The following is an 18,024-nucleotide window of genomic DNA, read 5'->3' as shown; positions in this document are numbered from 1 at the left end:
AATAAACATTTGGGGTAGAGAGAAGTATGCTTAACAAGAAGTTTTGAGAATACTAAGAAACATTCGGTGTTAAAGTGGTGGTACTTACTACCCCTCCCTCTGAAAAAGCAAGAGAAGAAATAACCCAGTCCTACCACAGTTCCCACTTTTAAGATAGGATTCGTCTCAGCAGAACAGAACACACGTAGTAGTACAATGAGGGTGTTGTCAAGGATGATACAAACAATTTTGCAGTACATTGAAGACTGCTACTTACGAGGAATGGGGTAAGCAAATCTGTCCGGGTGTTTTGTGATGAGTGTGTTTTTTATGTGTCTTCTTCCAACACCATGTGCACCTAATCCACAACACAAAACGTGAATTACAAATTTTTCACCAGAAGGGGTTCAAAACTATGCTGTTATGTTCAGAATAATAACTCAAAATTACCTAGTAAGACTAGTGTTTTCCTTTTGAATGCTGGCAGTTTTACTACTTCTTCATATGTGACGAGATCTAATTGATCAAACACTAGAACACAAAAGAAACATCCCCAAGGATGAGAAAAAAGGCATATTAAAGGTGATAATTAATTGCACTACAAATTGGCAAGTTTTAGATTTACAATACAAAATAATATGTAATGGAAAATAAAACCATTTCGTTATGCAATTTTAACAAGAGAGTTCATTTAAAAAACCTTTAAAAAGCAATAACAAAGCTACTGAAACGCTCAAGAAGGATTGCATTTCCTTTCATGCAGTATTCAGCAGACCACAAAAATTAGCTAAAATGGCATGCCATTCATGTTTGCATTCCTAAGAAATAGCAATACTAAAGAAAAATCCGTAGACAGTGACCAACATGAATGCAATGTGAGAACATCTATTTACACTAAAGATAGGGATACTTTCATAATCATGTTTTAACAAGATCTATGAGAAATGCATAGAGTAGAGCGCACCATTACTTGGTGGTATTTATTCTTCAAAACTATCACGTTAATTGTAATTAGAGTTCTCTTTAAACACACGTGCTAGTTAAATTGACATGCTTTTAAAACTTGTGACAGAATGAAGAATTCTAACGGAAAGTGATGGCATTACATAAAAGAACCTCTATCATATTTAGGGAAAAATTATAAAAGCACTGTTTCAGAAATAATTTCAACTGCAGTTGAAATTGGATGACTTCCATCATGCCTATCAATCTATTGTCAATTGCCAAGGTATATAATGATTGACAAATCAAGTTTTGTTCATTATAAACAACTTATTCCTCCTGTGCCCAATAACACATCATCTCTGGTAATTCTTGCAGAATTATAATGAAAAAAAGAAGCCAGGAGGCAGTCAATTATATTTATAAAGATTACAGCAATCAGCAATTGTGAACAGAATAACGAACAAGAGTTTTCAGTTCTGTATTTATGTATTCTATAAAAAGAAGAGAGGAGAGACTGCATCTAAAGTATGGGATCTTCAAGTGTTTCCAAGTCCTAAGCTGGTGTATTCACCTCAACTACATTCCATCCATCTTTTAGGAACAGTCTGAATATATCCCTCTCCTTCTCCCTTTCCCCCTGTCCAAACTCCCTTAGGAAAGTAGGCAGTGGTGGAAGCTTTAGTTTGCTTGCTCCAGGAGTTCCCAGCCACCAAGATCAGCATTAAGAGCGTGGAGCCTCCCAGAAAGCACATGTCCTTTGTACTAAAGTCCCAGTTAAAGCAGCAAAGGATTTAACTTAACGTATTTATTTTTATAGGGCAGATTTTTCAATTCAACAGCAGTCTTTTAATCCTAGAGAAAAAGCACAACTACTTCAATTTGATCAAACTAGAAATTAGTCAATTGACATATTCAACTCTCTGAGACCTTGAAAAGATACAGATGTGAAAACTTCCTAGTCCACTGGAAGCATTTTGAATTTCATCCTAAAGAAGAATCTCTTTCAACCTTTCCCCAAATATTACAAGCAAGAATTTAGCAATATTTTTCTTCCATTCCACAAACATGGAATTCTTACTACTGTCCTTTTTGCAACTTCACACTATTTAAACTAATTAAGAATCCACTTCATATTAGAAAGGGTTAAAGACCTACAACATGTTAAACAGTTTTACCATTCTAATCATCTAGGCCTGCAAGTATCTTTTTCCATTAAAAATAGTAATGAAAAAAACCCAATCCTTTATTTTCTTCTTGAACAAAACCACATTATGTTAGATACAAACAACAGGATCAAACAACAGAAATGATACATATTAATGCCTTCATCACAAACTAACAGCATGGAGATGTGTCTCAGTCTACATGGATTTAACTAATGATTGTAGGGTTTTCAAAGACAAAAGAAAAATGATTAACTTTTTAATATACACAAGATATGAGGAATACAGGGCACATTTAAAGACTGAACTTTAATGCTTCTGTGTTACTAGCTAATAAAGAAAAGGAGTTTTTGAAAGGAAACAGTAAGAAGCAAATAAAGAGGCATTGTCACTTGACAGGTTACTTACATGCACAGAGGCCATTGGGAGTAAGACAGCATGAAAAATGTACAGGGGTCATTGAGATATGGCTTGTAATATATTAGTAAAATAAAAAGTATATGCACAAAATAAACTTTACCATGCAATAGTCTAAACACAAGGCAAATAAATCACATTAAGAAATGATAAACATATTTTATAAAAGCTTGGCAATTTTCTACATTATGCATAATATGAAGCATAGCTCTAGTATGTTCTAAAGAAGGTTCTTTTATGAAGTCCTGCAATAACATTTCAGAAAAATAAATAAAAAATATTTCTAGATATCACTGCAGTGTATCTCTAGAGCATTTATAAAAATGTCAGTCAACTTAATAGTGTTGATTTTTTTCAATCAATTTTGATTCAATCAAAAATATTTGATTTTTTTCTGTGGGTTTTGGTTTGAAACTGACTTCACAATTATAAGATGTATGATCATGAAATTGTCTCTTGAAGACACAATACTCTAATATCAAGTATGGAGGAAAGAAAAATGGGATGATATTTTTCTTGTAAAGGAGAATATATTTGCTTTTAATTATAAAAAGTAACAGAAATATTTTCCTCTCTAATTCACAAACTACATCTGATTTGCAGAATAACTGCAGTCCTAGTTCCAGTAATATCCCAATATATCAACACCAAAATCTTGGTTCTCAAATCATTAGCCAGCCACACAAATCTTAGTTGACTATGAAGTATTTTACTAAGTCATTTCTCAGCACGCCAGTTCAGTCTCATTGCTAAGGCAAAAATAACAGGGAAGTCCAAATAGATTACATACTGCTAAATGATTTACTGAATTTTATAATAAGATAGAAGAGAAATAAATTCTACTTTCTTGTAAGAGCAACATCTTGACATCTAGATTAGACTTCTCAGTTCCAAATTAATTGTACTTTGGAATAATTAATTATACTTATTTTGGAAGAAAAGATCTGGTTTTTATTCTGAGACAGATGCACTGAAAGCTTGCAAAAGCCAGTGTTGCTATATTTCTGACAAACAATACCAGATGTGATAGAGGGGTTCAGAAAAGGTAAATTCAGTACCACTTTAGTTAAACTTATACTCACGCAAACACCATAGCATTTCAGTGAACCTCTTTATATCCTATATCTGGTGTCATTCCCTGGAATGTTACTGGCATCACCTTTAATACCTCAAGGACACTGAGATCAATAAATATTTCTAAGAGAAATCTTGATTCCAATCTGTGCTTTCACTAACTTTTTGACTTCTTGGGGGAAGGGGAAGTGTCAGATGGTATTATGAACAGTTTCTTTTATGGGTCATTATGATACTTTTTATTGTTCATGTTCCTAACTTTTGGCAAATATTGTGCTCTGATGTAAAGTGACTAACATCACTGGTGGTGAGAAGTACTATGGCAGGCAAACCGTGCAACTCAAAGTGCTGTCAACCTTCTCCAAAATGTCCCCCCTACATCAAGATAGGAAAGTCTGGATTATCTTTCACTTAGGGATTTAATTGATACAAAGTCTTTGAGCTAGTTTTGCTCCTTAGATATTGCCTGCTCCTTCTCCTCCCCTGGCCATCCTCTTTCCTTTGCTTATTCCCTTGTAGCATGCCATGCTTAGTGACACTGATACTATGAACTACGTAGCTGCACTGTGAACTGTATTAAGAAACGTATCTGCCCCAAAGAAAAAGAATCAGTGTTTTTTGTTGGGTTGTTAACTGGTAGCCCAGTTAACAGCACGGCCATGCAAAGTTATATTGGCACAGCTGGAAGGAGTGGCAATGCTGTGGGAATGTATGCTGGGAGCAATTGATAATAATTTAAAAACAGTTTTGTTGAAGACTTTAGGTCATAAAATCCAGTTTATTCTCAACAGTTTTTGTTAAGGTCATAATTAGTAAAACATGGTTTAGTGCTATTGCAATGGAGTGGAAACATGAAAACAACCAGAATGTCAAACCAGCAAAAGGAAGGAAACACGATAAAGCTTTCAATCTCTACTTGTCTCATAATTAAATATTTAGAGACAATCCAAAAGGGTTTTCAGAGTAACAAGTAATTTTATATTTAAGTGTGAACATCTTAAATGTGACGGTGAATTAAGGACAACTATTGTTCTTTGACTTTCTTAGATTTTATTTTCAAGTGACTTTTAAATGAATATAAATTCTGTAGTAATGATATGTAGAACTCATATGTAGTACTGATAGTTGCCCAGAGAAGCTGTGGATGCCCCATCCCTGGAAGTGTTCAAGGCCAGGCTGGATGGGGCTTTGAGCAACCTGCTCTAGTGGGAGGTGTCCCTGCCCATGGCAGAGGGGTTGGAACTACATGATCTTTAAGGTCCCTTCCAACTCTAACCATTCTATGATTCTATATATTGCAAGCTCTGCTACTGCACACAGATTGTACAGGTAAGGAGAAATGTAAAAATACAGATTTACATTATTTAATTGGTGCTTTCAAGAATGCAACTGAAAAAAACCCCAGAAATTAATGCAATATATAAAATACTTTCATTATACTGTTTGGACAGGTATATCTTTTAATTCTAATAAAAATTAGTCTCCCAAGAGACCACAACAACATACTTATCACAGTATGTGATACCAATGCAAAAGCAATAGAAACAGATTCAACACATTGAATATTTTATATTAAAAGAAGAAAAGAACTAAATTCTGCTCATGAATGAAGAGGTCTTCTTTCTTTACTACTGAAACAAACTAATTTTGCTCAGCAAGGATATCTTACTCTATACTTCTACTTGCAAAATTTTCCAGAACAATCCAATTTTTCAGCAGTCTAAACAGAAACCCAAAACTTAGGGTTCAGGCAGAAATCACTGCAAGGAGGATGAACTTCCACAGTTTGTTCTATTTGGTAACCGTAAATAACACACTGACTACACAATGGCTCTTATTCCACTTCCAGCTGTAACGCTTCAACAAAAATGCCCTTTTGTGATGTTTTCACATATATAATCTATAGCTATAAACATATATTAACAAGGATGCTACTGAAAAGTCTTCTGTAGAGCACAGTACAGTTAAATAAATTGCAAAATTCATATCCTGTTGGTTTCTAGTGCTCCTTTAAATATAAAAACCAAAACAACGCCTATATTAGGATATATTATGAGGCATTTATTTTCTTGCAGCTTGCCTCTTACTGATTAAGTTATGTGTTTAAATAGCAAAGAACAAGCAAAGTAATGTTGGCATAATCAAAATTTTACTTAGATTTTAAAAATTGTTAAATTTTTAAAAATTTTTAGATTGTAAAAAATTTAAATTGTTAAAGAGACATGCATTTTTCTTTTTCATACCTGCATTGTGCTTTGCCAAATATTTGTCTTTGTACTGCTTTTTTTTCTTGCCAAACCAAGTACAGCTGGCCTGTTGCTCCTGTTTGGTCTTCTCCATGGCAATACAAGCAACTCGCCTGGAGGAGAAAAAAAAATTTTTGCTGTAATAATCAATGTATTTTTAAAAAGCCATAGAGAACAAATTAGAAAAATAAGACATTTTAATAGTATAAGAGTACAGTAAAATTTTTCAAAATATTTTATTTGATTACTTAAAAGCACTTCTATATGGAGATATTTTGATATAAAGAATATCTTAGCGATACATCATTAAAGATCATAGATCAAGGATGGGAGGAAGGGTAGCTACTGTAGACCATTAGAATGTCTGTAGACCACTCTGCAGCAGATTAGACTGGAAGAGCATGAGGTCTGCAAAGACCACTATGGTCTAAATTACTTCACAGCAAGTTGCACTGTGCTGTGGAACCAGTTTGAGGTGGATCTTTAGGATGAAGTATTGCAAGCGTTCCTGTTGCAACATATACCAGTGTCTCCCTTATGTCAGGGCTTGCAAAGGATCTCTTGAGATGGAATGAAATGTCTTGTCTATCTCTGTTTTTCTTCTAGCAAAATCTCCCTTAGCCAGTCCAGGTGGCACAGGTGCTGTTAAACCCTTTACAGCACTCTAATTCTTCCAGGTACCAAATCTTGTATGAAATATTTTGGGCTAGATTATCCATATTGAAAAACTTTCCTGAGTTATGGCCATACCATTCATGGTCCAGGACTTGCTTGCCAGAGTTTGTGCTGATACATTGAAGATATTTACTAAACAGCTTCTACAAGAGCGCTGCATTGCTTTTGCGGTACTCAGTGCCACTGCTGCTCATTGAATCTGTCATTCAGGAATCTTTATTTCTTTCCTACTTCTTGGCTTTCACATCAAATAGGGAAAGGAGAGAAAAACCCAAAAGTCCCTCAATGCCCTTTGTGCTTGAAGTCTTGCTAACACCTTATTCCTGCAGTACTTGCACATAATCAGTACCAATGAATACAGTGTTTAGAAACTTAAGAGAGAAATCAATGTCCCCCTTACATAAACAATTTGTATGTAGCCTTCAAACCTAGTTTCTTACAGCTTTCCTATCAGAAGGCACAAATGATGTTTACTAACACAGGTGTTCATTTTTCTAATGTAGCCACACATACGGTATTGCATGCAACCCTTACTGCTATGCATATACAAGAAAAAAAATCAATGCCACACAAATGGAGGCAATATATAAACTTTTTTTTTTGAAAATTGAAAAAATTATACAAAAACTAGCTATGCAACAATGAAAAGCATAAAAGACAGAAATAAAAGCAAAGCTAAATTAATTTTAATAGAAAACTTAAGTCATACCATTCTTGAAGTTCAGGAGAAGGAATAAGACCTGCAGTACCATTTTTGGAGTTCTCGAGTTTACCCTGCCACCAGTTGTGATCATCTTTGCTAATGATTTGGATAATATCACCAACTCGGAATCTGATGCCAGCTTCTTTGCAAGGAATGAGGTCATCCTTTGCTGGATCATATTCAAATTGTGCTCTTACATATATCTATAAAAAAGAGTTTATAAAAGACACTGCAATATTATTACTGGTACAGTAGTAAGACTAACAGGTGAAAATTTGATCTGTGCACGTAGCTACACATACTGTTTGTAACAAGCAAAGGAAGAAACAGCATGGCAAAAGCATAAGTGATAGTTGAAAATGAAACAGAACCCCACCCCCCCCAGCAAATAATGGAGACGTATGATGTTATTTTGAGAGCCTGTGTCTTTTACATATTGTAAAACCTCAACAGCAAAAATGAACACATGTAAGAAACTGATAGAGAACCTCAAATCAGTATTAACTACCATGAACCATTACAGCCTAAAAGCCAGCAGCTTACAACTTGAACTGTACCGTATTTTCCAACTGAAGTCCTATGATATATTTATTACAGCCTTGATGCATCCAAGGATCTTAAAACTGGATTTATATATCATGTCCAAGATGGGTAATTGCTACAGTTTCTGAACCTCAAGCATCACCCTACACCATCTCAGACAGCCATGTATATTCTACTACTGACTTTCTTACTAAAAATTGACTAGATTTAAAAAAAATAATTACATTACAAAGTAGTATCCTTCATTTAAGCTGTAACAGATACTTTTCAACTTTGCTCAAATTCTGCTCCAAAAATAGCTGTAACTATGCAGTGTTAGCACTATTCATGACACTTTAAAAAGTTCATTCCTACAGTAATCCAATCTTCAACCCATGAATAAATTACCTTAAAATAGCTAATCACTACTATCTTGTACCTGATGTCTTTTTATCTGTTTACAGTGAGAGCATCAGATGGTAATAACAATATAGAATGCAAATTTTAGTATACTAAATCTGACCCTTGTTCAGCTGTGCAGAGTGTGTCAGTTCAGAAAAGCAAACCAACTTCCCTAATCACCTGAAAAATAGGGTACTTTGAAACCAACTATGTTTATTTAGTAATTGGCTTTCTATGAAGTAATTGATATTGAATCAACCCCTTATTTCCTCTTAACCTTATCTAACATAGGTCTAGAAAAGAGAGCAGTATTTTTGCCATCTAGAAACTTCCTTGGTTGTCAAGTCCCTGCTCCAGTTTGAGCCATTATCCACCATATATTGGCTGTTCATGGAATGTTACAGACTTCCTTACAGATAGCAACGTATCTGTTATCCAAGTCCTTACTGTCTTCAAGGATGACAAGCTACAAGAAAAATATGCTGATTCAATGGGAAAGACTTGAAAAAAACAGGTAACTATAAATGGTGTGAGTACGAAGAACACCATTATTCTGATATTGCCTTGAACAAACTCTCTTCCCCTGGGAAAAATACCTTATGAGAGGAAAATCAAAACCTAAAACAACAGCTTGGAAGGTCTTTCGTTGACCCTTTCCAGGACTACATTCAGGCAACTGGGAACTTCAGAAGACAACAGAATATTAAAAGAACCATATAGCTGTAAGCTTTAAAAATGGGAAATTAAGTGAGGTCAATTAATCCCTGCAACAGGTATTCCAGCCAACTTAACCAGACAGTAGTATAAAATATTATCAAAGACAACAGATCACGGAGTCCATTAACTCTTTTGAATGGAATCGCAAGAGTTATTAAAACCCTTGGTAGGGTAAGAAGTTGAGTCCACAGCTAAGATTCACAGATGCAGATTCTGGAAGGGCCATATATAAATGGAGCAGTTATTGAAGCTGAATCACAAATCACTTCATCTTATGTGTTGATTTGGAGGCTGCATTAAAAAAATAAATTCTTAGAACTGCAAAGGGAATCATAGGGAATCCTCTGCAGAGTCCTTAGGTGCTTTCTTGGAATTCTCTGGAGAAGGAAGATCTTTCGTTGGACCATGACAACATGTACTACTGTCTAGGTAACAAAGTTATGGGAGGTTACTGAATCTGGGCCTTAGGACTGGAAATGTAAGAGGCTATCTTACAACTTATCAACTTATCAACTTAACTTAACTTATCAACTGTTACTAGAAACTGTCCTTAATGTTTTTCGTTGAAAAGCTTTCTTAATCTTAATAATTAGTTATAGGCCAACTCAAGCTTTAGAATCTTTGTCACTACAATGTTTTAGAGTAGAGTATTAGACACTTGCCATACTAGTCTCCACTTCATATAAAATATAAATTCAAGCTTTCCTCTAAGATGAAAATCTGCACCAGTCACTGCTCAACAGCAAGTCTATTAATGCATTCTGAACTAAAACAACATCTCCAGTTAAATTTACAATGATTTTGTAACTCTCATGCATATGGACACATGAAAAAAATGCTATTTTGAATTAGTCACAAACAAATGAGTTAAAAAGAAAAATGAAAAAAATGGAACAAATTTTCCAAGCTTAAATGTTTTAGTCCAGCACACACAGAATATGAGGGGGAAAACAATAAGCAGGGATGTTCACTAGCAGCTAAGTTTACAAAAATTCTGATGGAGGGTATCTATTCACCTGTCGTCCTTTTGGTTGTGTGGTCGATGGCAAGTCCTGCAGAATAAAGTCAACCCAGGAGAAGAAATTTTCATTTTACTTTTTAAGGGTATACAACACCATGTGTTAGTGATTCATACAACATTACAGTAAAATGGTAAGTCAGACAGAAGTATAACGCATTGACCCATGTTTAGGAATATTTTTTTCTTAAAGAAAAATCAAACCCAGGCTGTTTAGCAGCAAGCTGAAGAAAGCAGGTAAAAAGTTTAAGCAGATAGAGAATGTGCTTTTTAATAAGTAATTCAGCATCTTCAACACAAAAGCACCGTCAAGTGAAAAAGGCTCTTTATGTAAATGCCTTTTCCACTTAATACTTAGTCTTGTTTTTAAAAGAAAAGGATGACTATTATAAATATTAAAAACTATTATTAGTAATATATATGTGATTGTGCTAAGATTATAACTTCTAATCATGTTACAAATGTAATTAAATTCACAAGAATTTCTTAAATTTTTCATTCACAATTATTTTTCATTGTATTAATAAACACTTTACCTTGTGGCAAATAATTTCTACATTGTAATTTTTTTAATAGTTAAAGGAGTAATTGCTCAGTTTTGGGTGGGTTTTTTTTTAGCTAGTCCTGTGAACTCATGATATTGACAGCACTCTTACTGAAGAAACTTGTGTGTACAGTTACTACATTGGTCCAAACAATGACAAATGATAAACAAGACAAATTTTGACATTACTATACTTTAGAAAAACAGAAGATCAACAGCACCTTTCTACCTGAATACATATGAAACAGAAGTACTTTGTGTTAAAGATGTGATGATAATAGCTTGGTTTGTAGTGCAGTTTAAAGCCACTTCCTTTTGCTTTTCATATCCAGGCAAGGCTCATATTTCACAAAGTATGTGCACGTACCACAACAGCAGAGGGCACACCAATTCGTTAACTCAGATAGCGGAAACCAGTACACGTTCCAGAGGTCTCTCAAAACACAAAACTTAAAAGAGTCTAAAATGTCTTGAAATACCAACTGCACAGCTATTCTCTCTTCAAACACTGCTTCCAAAGTTCAGGATGGAAATAAAACTTCCACTTTAAACCTTTGCTTAGTTTTGAGGAAACTGCTAACAATGATTTAAGGATGACTGAAGTGTCACATTACAGTTATTAACATTTAATTCACTATATGGCTTTTAATGAGAATATGTTAGGAAAAAACCCTTAAAAAAGAAAGCGGGGAGTTACGTATATAATAATCTTGGTTCTATCATCAGGACAAAATTTCCCACTGACCACACGATAAGTATAACAGTAATTAATGGCAGATGAGCACCAACAAAACTTTCACACTTTCTCTGTGTGGAACTGGAAATCTTACCGAAACAGAATTGTTAGTGCTGCTATGACCATTAGCTGGGGACTGTCTGGATGTAGAGGGGGAATCTCTCTGAAATAAGACACAAGGTTCATTAACAACACAACACTATCACAGGAACACAGATATATTTAAAAGAACAGTTACATCCACAGCCTTACAACCATTTGCTTAGGTGCTTCATCTGTGAAAGTTTCCACACTACAAACTCCGTAAATCTGAAAAGTTTTTCCATAACTTAAGATTCAGGTTTGACATTTTGATGTATCCTAGGCAATAACTATTTTTATATTGCCTTAGCAATCAAACAGCTTGTTAATCACTGAGTATCTGGGACCTCTTGGATCTCATGTGGCCGACAATGTTAAAGGCCATTAGCTATACCGGTGTCTTTGTTAAAGGTAATTACTGGAAAGTTATATGCTGAATAATACTTTGAATAGAATGAGGCACATATTCCATTTTAAAGACGCTTCTAAATGTTTTTTTCAGCTATGTAGTGGAGGTCAATGTTGATTAGTTTCTACTCTGTAAGATGCATCTCTATGCAGTGTCTCCAGGACACTGAAGCTAATGCATGAGAAGGAAGTTGGATACTCTCTTCTCCCTCCTCAACCATTTTACAGCATACTGAGGTGTTTTTTTCCTCCAACATTCTTATGGGCTTAAAATCATTAAACTTTGCCAAAGTATACCACTTTAAAAAAGCTACCTCTCTTAACTCAGACTACCTCACTTCAGTGAGAAGACAGCAGATGAGGGGTGCGTACCGGGAAATTCTACAGAAAAGATAACAGGAATTTCTGACTGGGTCTTGCAGAGACAAGGAGGTCGCTTGTAGAGCATTCTTTTTCACGTGCCATTTTGATTATATACTACTTAATTCTGTAAGATCAGATAACCGAGCCATCTCTTCAGGAAACAAAAACAATTCACTCATACATAAAAAAAATTAATCCCCTCTACTCCCAAAGGAATTTTTGTATATAATATTCCATGTCAAAGGTCAGTTTAGGAATGTCTGGGGATTTTACATAACATCAAGGATAGCAGAAAAAAAGAGCTAAAAGTTTTCAAAAAACCCCAAAATTATTCCTGTTACATTTTGTCAATGCAAGTGCCCTTTGTGAAGAAATTAAAAACAAGAATTGGAGCTAAATTGTATTTTAGCAACATTAATCAGGTAAATATGAATACTCTCTAACTTATACAAATTATGTGATAGCATTCATCGCTATTTAAAAGCATCAAGAAAAGTTAAAATGACAGGCAATACTTTAGCACTTTTGCTGCCTGTATGCTTGATGTGCAACAAGCTCACTTAGAACTTCTGCATTTTTTTTGTGGACTCATTATATATGATTTCATAGGAAGTTCCACATATAGCTATCTACATACTTTTAACACAGTTGAGGACAGGTCTGATGTTATTATGGCTGCCACATTATTAATGCTGGTTATTATGGAACCACAACATCATTGTGGTTCCAAGTGCTATATGCATAAGAATAAAGTGGTCATTTGGGTCCCGCAGTTATTTGCAACTGGAGGAAATCAGCTCTAATTCTATTTACAAAATCACTTCAGCATAACAATTTTAAAATTTAAAATGTTCAAATGAGACCAAATAAGCTATTCATTACTGAAAAAAAAAAACAACAGAAAAAGAAAAGCCTAAAGGAACCGTTATTTGTTATTTTTGTGTGTGTACAGGATTATCAGCATCACCTTTATCAAATAGCAGCTAGGAGGTGTTTTTCTCCAAAAAAGCAGTGACTTCCTTCTTTTATAAAAAGATTTTCTGCTTGCTTTGCAATTCTGTCTCTGCGGATTTCTCATTTTCAAGAAGAGGCAAAAACTTAATTTTTTATATATATATTTTTTTTTTTAAACCTTGTTAGTTATGATTTGCTTAGTCAGTGATGGTTTAGCAAGGGGAAGCTTTAGAAAGTGATGCAAGCACCCAAGTCATTTAGAAAAAAACAAGTTTAGAGTAACTTGGAGAATGACATTATTTCCAGACTCACTTGAAGGCTCTTCTCCCTTTGAAGGAAATTTTCTTGGTTTGAGAATGTTTTGATTTGCATTCCTCCAGAAAAAAGTACTTCTATTACCATTCTCATGTATCTGATACTATAAAAGTTACTCAGGTTGTTTTGTCAGTATGAAGTAAGAATGGAAGTGTAGCTAGAGCAAAATGCTTACTTAGTTGGCTAAAGTACTAGCTGAAATGTATAAACAGCACACACAGTCATTAGCCGTAAGAAGAATATGTTACCATAAATACTGAAGTTCACATTTAGGTACGGCTGTAATTTCCTGGGTATCTGAACCAGTAAACACAACATCCTGGCCGCTGTGTTATCTAGATTTCTGAGTAACTCAGGCCATTTGCCACACCAATGACTAAACAGGTGACCTCACAGTAGCTCAGCTGATTAAATTTTTATACAAGGGAATTCATAAGTATTATGTTTTCATGCAAAGTCTACTCCATGAAATAGAAGGCCTGGTAACTGAATGGAAGGCAGGGGTGCAGTAAAAGCCAAAAATCCCTAAAAAATTTGAAATTATTCAGTTGAGATTTTGGCAACTGCCTAGTGGCACTGAACTAACATTACATACTATAGGGACAAGACTTCCCTAAATTTGCAAAAGTGGCATAATGTTGAGATAACATCACCAAAACACTTCTCTTAAATGCCCATAAAAGAAGAAAAATATGGCGAGATGCAAATCTGTTGTTTGAAAAATAAGTTCTCTTCACAAACACCTCCCCACACCTTTGTATATAAAGGCATATAGACAGGTTGTATATAAAAGGCAGATCATCCCTGACTCTACTAATATCTAAGTTTTCTTATTAAAAATTAACAACATACTTTGCAATCCAGTGATGTGGTCATGATTGAAGCCTTAACAAAACCCCAATTACTGATTCTGTTTTATATTCCTCTTCTGGTAAAACTACACTATGTGAGCACCAGTTCACAACTGAGGTGGCAGAGCCAAACATAAATTTACAGAAATTTCTGAAATAGTGCCAAAAAAAACCTTAACTAGTAAGATTATACTAGTGAAGACCTAATATCTTTGAATTTATCCTCCTAGAGACCATGAGAAGCAAGCTTTTTGTGTCTTAGCAATATCATTCAGCATTCATTTTCAGCCTTTATCAATGCTTAAGAATTTGATTCATCATCTGAATTGTAATCCTGAAATCTGTGAAAAAATTCTCTCTGTACCAAAACAGTAGTGATGCTTTAACAGGATGACTTAAAAATGTTGGCTTTTTGTGTGCACTCGTTACAGTTGGAAAAACCAGCCAAGGTCATAGATGTGACCGAGCAGGTGGAATAGACTCAGGCACCTCTGAATAAATGAATGCTAAATGCCACAAAGTGTGATAATTAGACATGCTTATTTTTTTTCTAGTTCTGCTGGTTTTACCAAAGGAAGGTAAGAGTCCATTTTCCTCTCTTCTGTGAAATAAATAGTCAAGAACCCGAGACACAAAGCTAAGGAAAAGAGATGAACTGCTACTACTAAAATGACACCTAATGATATTAAATTAAAGCTGCATGCTGAATTATTTTCTCCAAATAGTCATCTTTCTAGCAGGTATATGTTTCACCAGTTTGTCAGCACAGTATAGAATTTCTATTTTAATTTTTTTTAAAACCTTTGCATTTAATGAAAAACTTTTGCTCTCGTATTTATACCATTTAAGAAAATCAGCCTCATAGGTGAAAATTGTCAAACCTACTTCTAAAACCTTTTAGTTCTTGTTGACTTCTATTAAAAATACAGAAGGCAACCAAAAAGAAGTAATTTTTTTCTTTCAAACAGATCGTTCTGACAATAGTAACAGCAGTTTCTGCATGTTCTAGCATCTGCTGAAATACAAAAACAATTAGGGTGAAATCACAGCCCTAATTAAGATAAGGTGCTTGACTTCAACAGGGATTGTGATTTCACTCTTGGAATTCTAATTTGGGAACTGTTTGCGCAGTTAAACATGTGGCACAGAAAGACTGGCATCATCTACATAGCGCATATGCCATCTGTATGCCTAAATTGGAACAGTATCTCTCAAGTAGCCATTTTCTAGAATTTAATTCCCTTCAGTTGCAATCTGGAACATAACTTTGTAAGCAGGAGGGAATTAAACGTGAAGTGTGCAAAAACCATAATACCAAGTTTCTAGTTCAACAAGAACTAACTCCAAATCTGTTTTTCTTCTGTAATGACAAATATCAATTTTTCATGGAAACATAATATTAAGCCACATGTAACTGTTACAGACAACCATCACAAATTTACCTCAACAGGGTTATACAGAAACAGATTCTTCAATTAACCCTTAACAGCCCAAAGCAGTAAAATAATGTTTAATGCCTAAAAAAAGGAGGATTGTTCCTCAGCTTAGGAACTTTAACAGGCTTCCTGGAAAATGAGTTAAAATTGTAAATTTTTTTGAAGGGACTTCCAAAATGCATGAATTGAGGATCCCTTCTCCTAGTATTTTTTTTTTTTTAAATAGGCTGTAAAGAGTTAGTTAACGTGCTGATGAGATGAATATGAAGACAGGGCTGAGTAGGTAGGTGGGACCTACTCGTGTTCCGTTATCTTTGTTGTAAAATTGGTGTGCGTGATCTAACAGGACAGGCAGAAACAATTTCCCAGAAAGCAGTAACATTCAGCCATCAGCAGGCAGTTAGTTACAGGACTGAGAAAGAAATGGGATGGTTCATTAAATTCATTACCTCACAGGATGAAGATTGCGTGCGATAACTTGGCACAATCTTAAAGGTGATACTTCCACGCATTTCCCTCTGCAAAAAGAGAAGCACTTCTTTAAAGACTAAGATACTTAAGATAAAATTGCCAAATCACTAATGCTTGAAAGTAAAGCATCATAGTTCGAGAGCAGCAGTATGTTTTCCTAAAGAAAATATTCAGAAAAGCTAAAATGCTATGGCTAATTTGTCATTTCACTTATAAACAAACATTTAAATAGTCTCTCATTAACTTAAAGCATAAACATACATTATCAGTTTGTTTGCCTGACCAGTTTTTGAATGCCTAGAACATACAGCTGTATTTTAAGGCGAGACATTCAGAGTTGCATAGGTTTCTTCCATGTCAATCCTTTCTTTGTAGGTATATTCTTGTGATCCACAAGAGTCTTTGCTACTAAAGTGATGTTTTCTCCCCTTTTGTCATACATGTTAAGTAGCAAAAGCATATTCAGTTTCCGGAAAGCTGTGTGTTACTGTACTAAAGGTAGAAATGGAAGAAACAGTCCTTCATCAGAACAGAACATGGGGTCTGCTAGTTTGCATTTACTATAGCATAAGAATATTTATAATAAGTATTAACTGCAGCATAGCAGCAGATTGTGGCAACATACTTGCTCAGCCAAATTTTCTTAAATGACAGTTTGAATATAAGTGCCACCACATGGCTGATAAGTGCAGGACTCGAACTGGGCAGAAAGGTAAGCAGATCACTTCAAGTGATCTTGGAGTTTTTCCCCTTTCTCACTTTGGCTGGCTTATTGTGAGCCACAAAAATGCTATTTGTCTGGACTCACACTTCTCTATATGGTTCTGGACACAACAAAAAGATTAGAGATGTCATCCAAAATTCCAAGATTAGGGTTGCATGCAGAAAAATTTGCAAGTGTTAGAGAGTATCAAACAGACTCTCCAAACAAGGCCTAAGATGGAGTTGTCCTGCAAAAAGCCAGACTGACTGAGCTCAAAATATTTTTTTTTAATTTGCAACATCAACAACTATGAGCCACAGTAGTTATAAATTGAAACAAGGGATGTTCCAGCTACATATAAAGAACATATTTTTCCCTATGATGATAATTAAGTATTGAACAGGTTGCTCAGAGAGACACCCATCCTGTCAAATCTCTGTCCTTGGGTATTTTCAAGGCTTAAACAGACAAAGCCCTGGGCAACCTGGGCTGAATTCAATGTTGACCCTGCTTTGTGCAGGAGATTGGACTGGAGACCTCCTGGAGTTTCTTCCAACCTGAATGGTTCTATGATTTCTTGTCTTTGTATTTGTGTAGCAATTATACCAATAATTCAGAAAAGTTTCTTTTCTGTCAGTGACTACACTTGGTGTAGATTGAAGATTTAAAATAAGGGCATGATCTCTATATACTAGCTTAGGATGAGCAATAGGAGGAAAGCAGTATTTTTACTGTTACATCTACTAGAGACAAGAGAAGAAACTCCTGCATTTCAACAAAGGAAACTCAGACATTAGAAAAAACTTTCTAAGATGTATAAGAGTTGTACAATAAAGTCAACTGCCCAAAGACTTTGTGGAACCTCCATTACAAAAGTTTTTTAAAGAGCTGGTCAGACATACATCTGTCAGGAATGGTTGGGTGTCAATAGTCTTTTCCATGGGACTAAATCAAATAAATAAAATGATATCTGGAGATGCCTTCTACCATTCCTGGGTATAATGTGCAAAAAATGCATTACTGAAAAACAGGGGAGAGCCTGTAGAAGGCTTTAACAGCTGAACACAGGAAGACTTTTTGTTACATGCACATGCAGGCTAGCAGGAGTAGAAGAAAAAGGGGAAGTCACAATGCAATTACATAAAAGTTTTGTCAAAATAAGACAGGCACTTTTATAGAGAACATGAGAAAGATTTCAGGCACTTACAAGCATTTTTTGTAGTTGTTCTACAGTTTGATTTGCCACACTGATTCCATTTATTTCTCGGATTTCATCCCCTACATGTAGCGTACCTGTGGAG

General features: G+C 35.0%; 1 protein-coding gene across 5 annotated transcripts in view; it reads right to left on the bottom strand.

Moving 5' to 3' along the window:
* The window catches only part of CASK (calcium/calmodulin dependent serine protein kinase), a 215,905-nt gene that overhangs the window by 13,246 nt on the left and 184,635 nt on the right, over positions 1–18,024 (bottom strand). For 2 of the 5 annotated variants that reach the window (XM_074149918.1, XM_074149936.1), the window contains 8 exons: positions 17,931–18,016; positions 15,999–16,067; positions 11,236–11,304; positions 9,860–9,895; positions 7,209–7,405; positions 5,822–5,937; positions 430–510; positions 257–337 (listed from right to left, as the gene is read on the bottom strand). In XM_074149918.1, the coding sequence (XP_074006019.1) occupies positions 257–337; positions 430–510; positions 5,822–5,937; positions 7,209–7,405; positions 9,860–9,895; positions 11,236–11,304; positions 15,999–16,067; positions 17,931–18,016 (735 nt within the window). The remainder of the gene's footprint in view (positions 1–256; positions 338–429; positions 511–5,821; positions 5,938–7,208; positions 7,406–9,859; positions 9,896–11,235; positions 11,305–15,998; positions 16,068–17,930; positions 18,017–18,024) is intronic. The other 3 variants (XM_074149927.1, XM_074149944.1, XM_074149955.1) reach the window with 3 other exon arrangements.

The sequence above is a fragment of the Numenius arquata genome, chromosome 1, assembly GCF_964106895.1.
Source record: "Numenius arquata chromosome 1, bNumArq3.hap1.1, whole genome shotgun sequence".
Classification (NCBI taxonomy): Eukaryota; Metazoa; Chordata; class Aves; order Charadriiformes; family Scolopacidae; genus Numenius; species Numenius arquata.
Note: the sequence above shows the minus strand (reverse complement) of the source record. Positions and strands in the feature narration are given on the sequence as shown.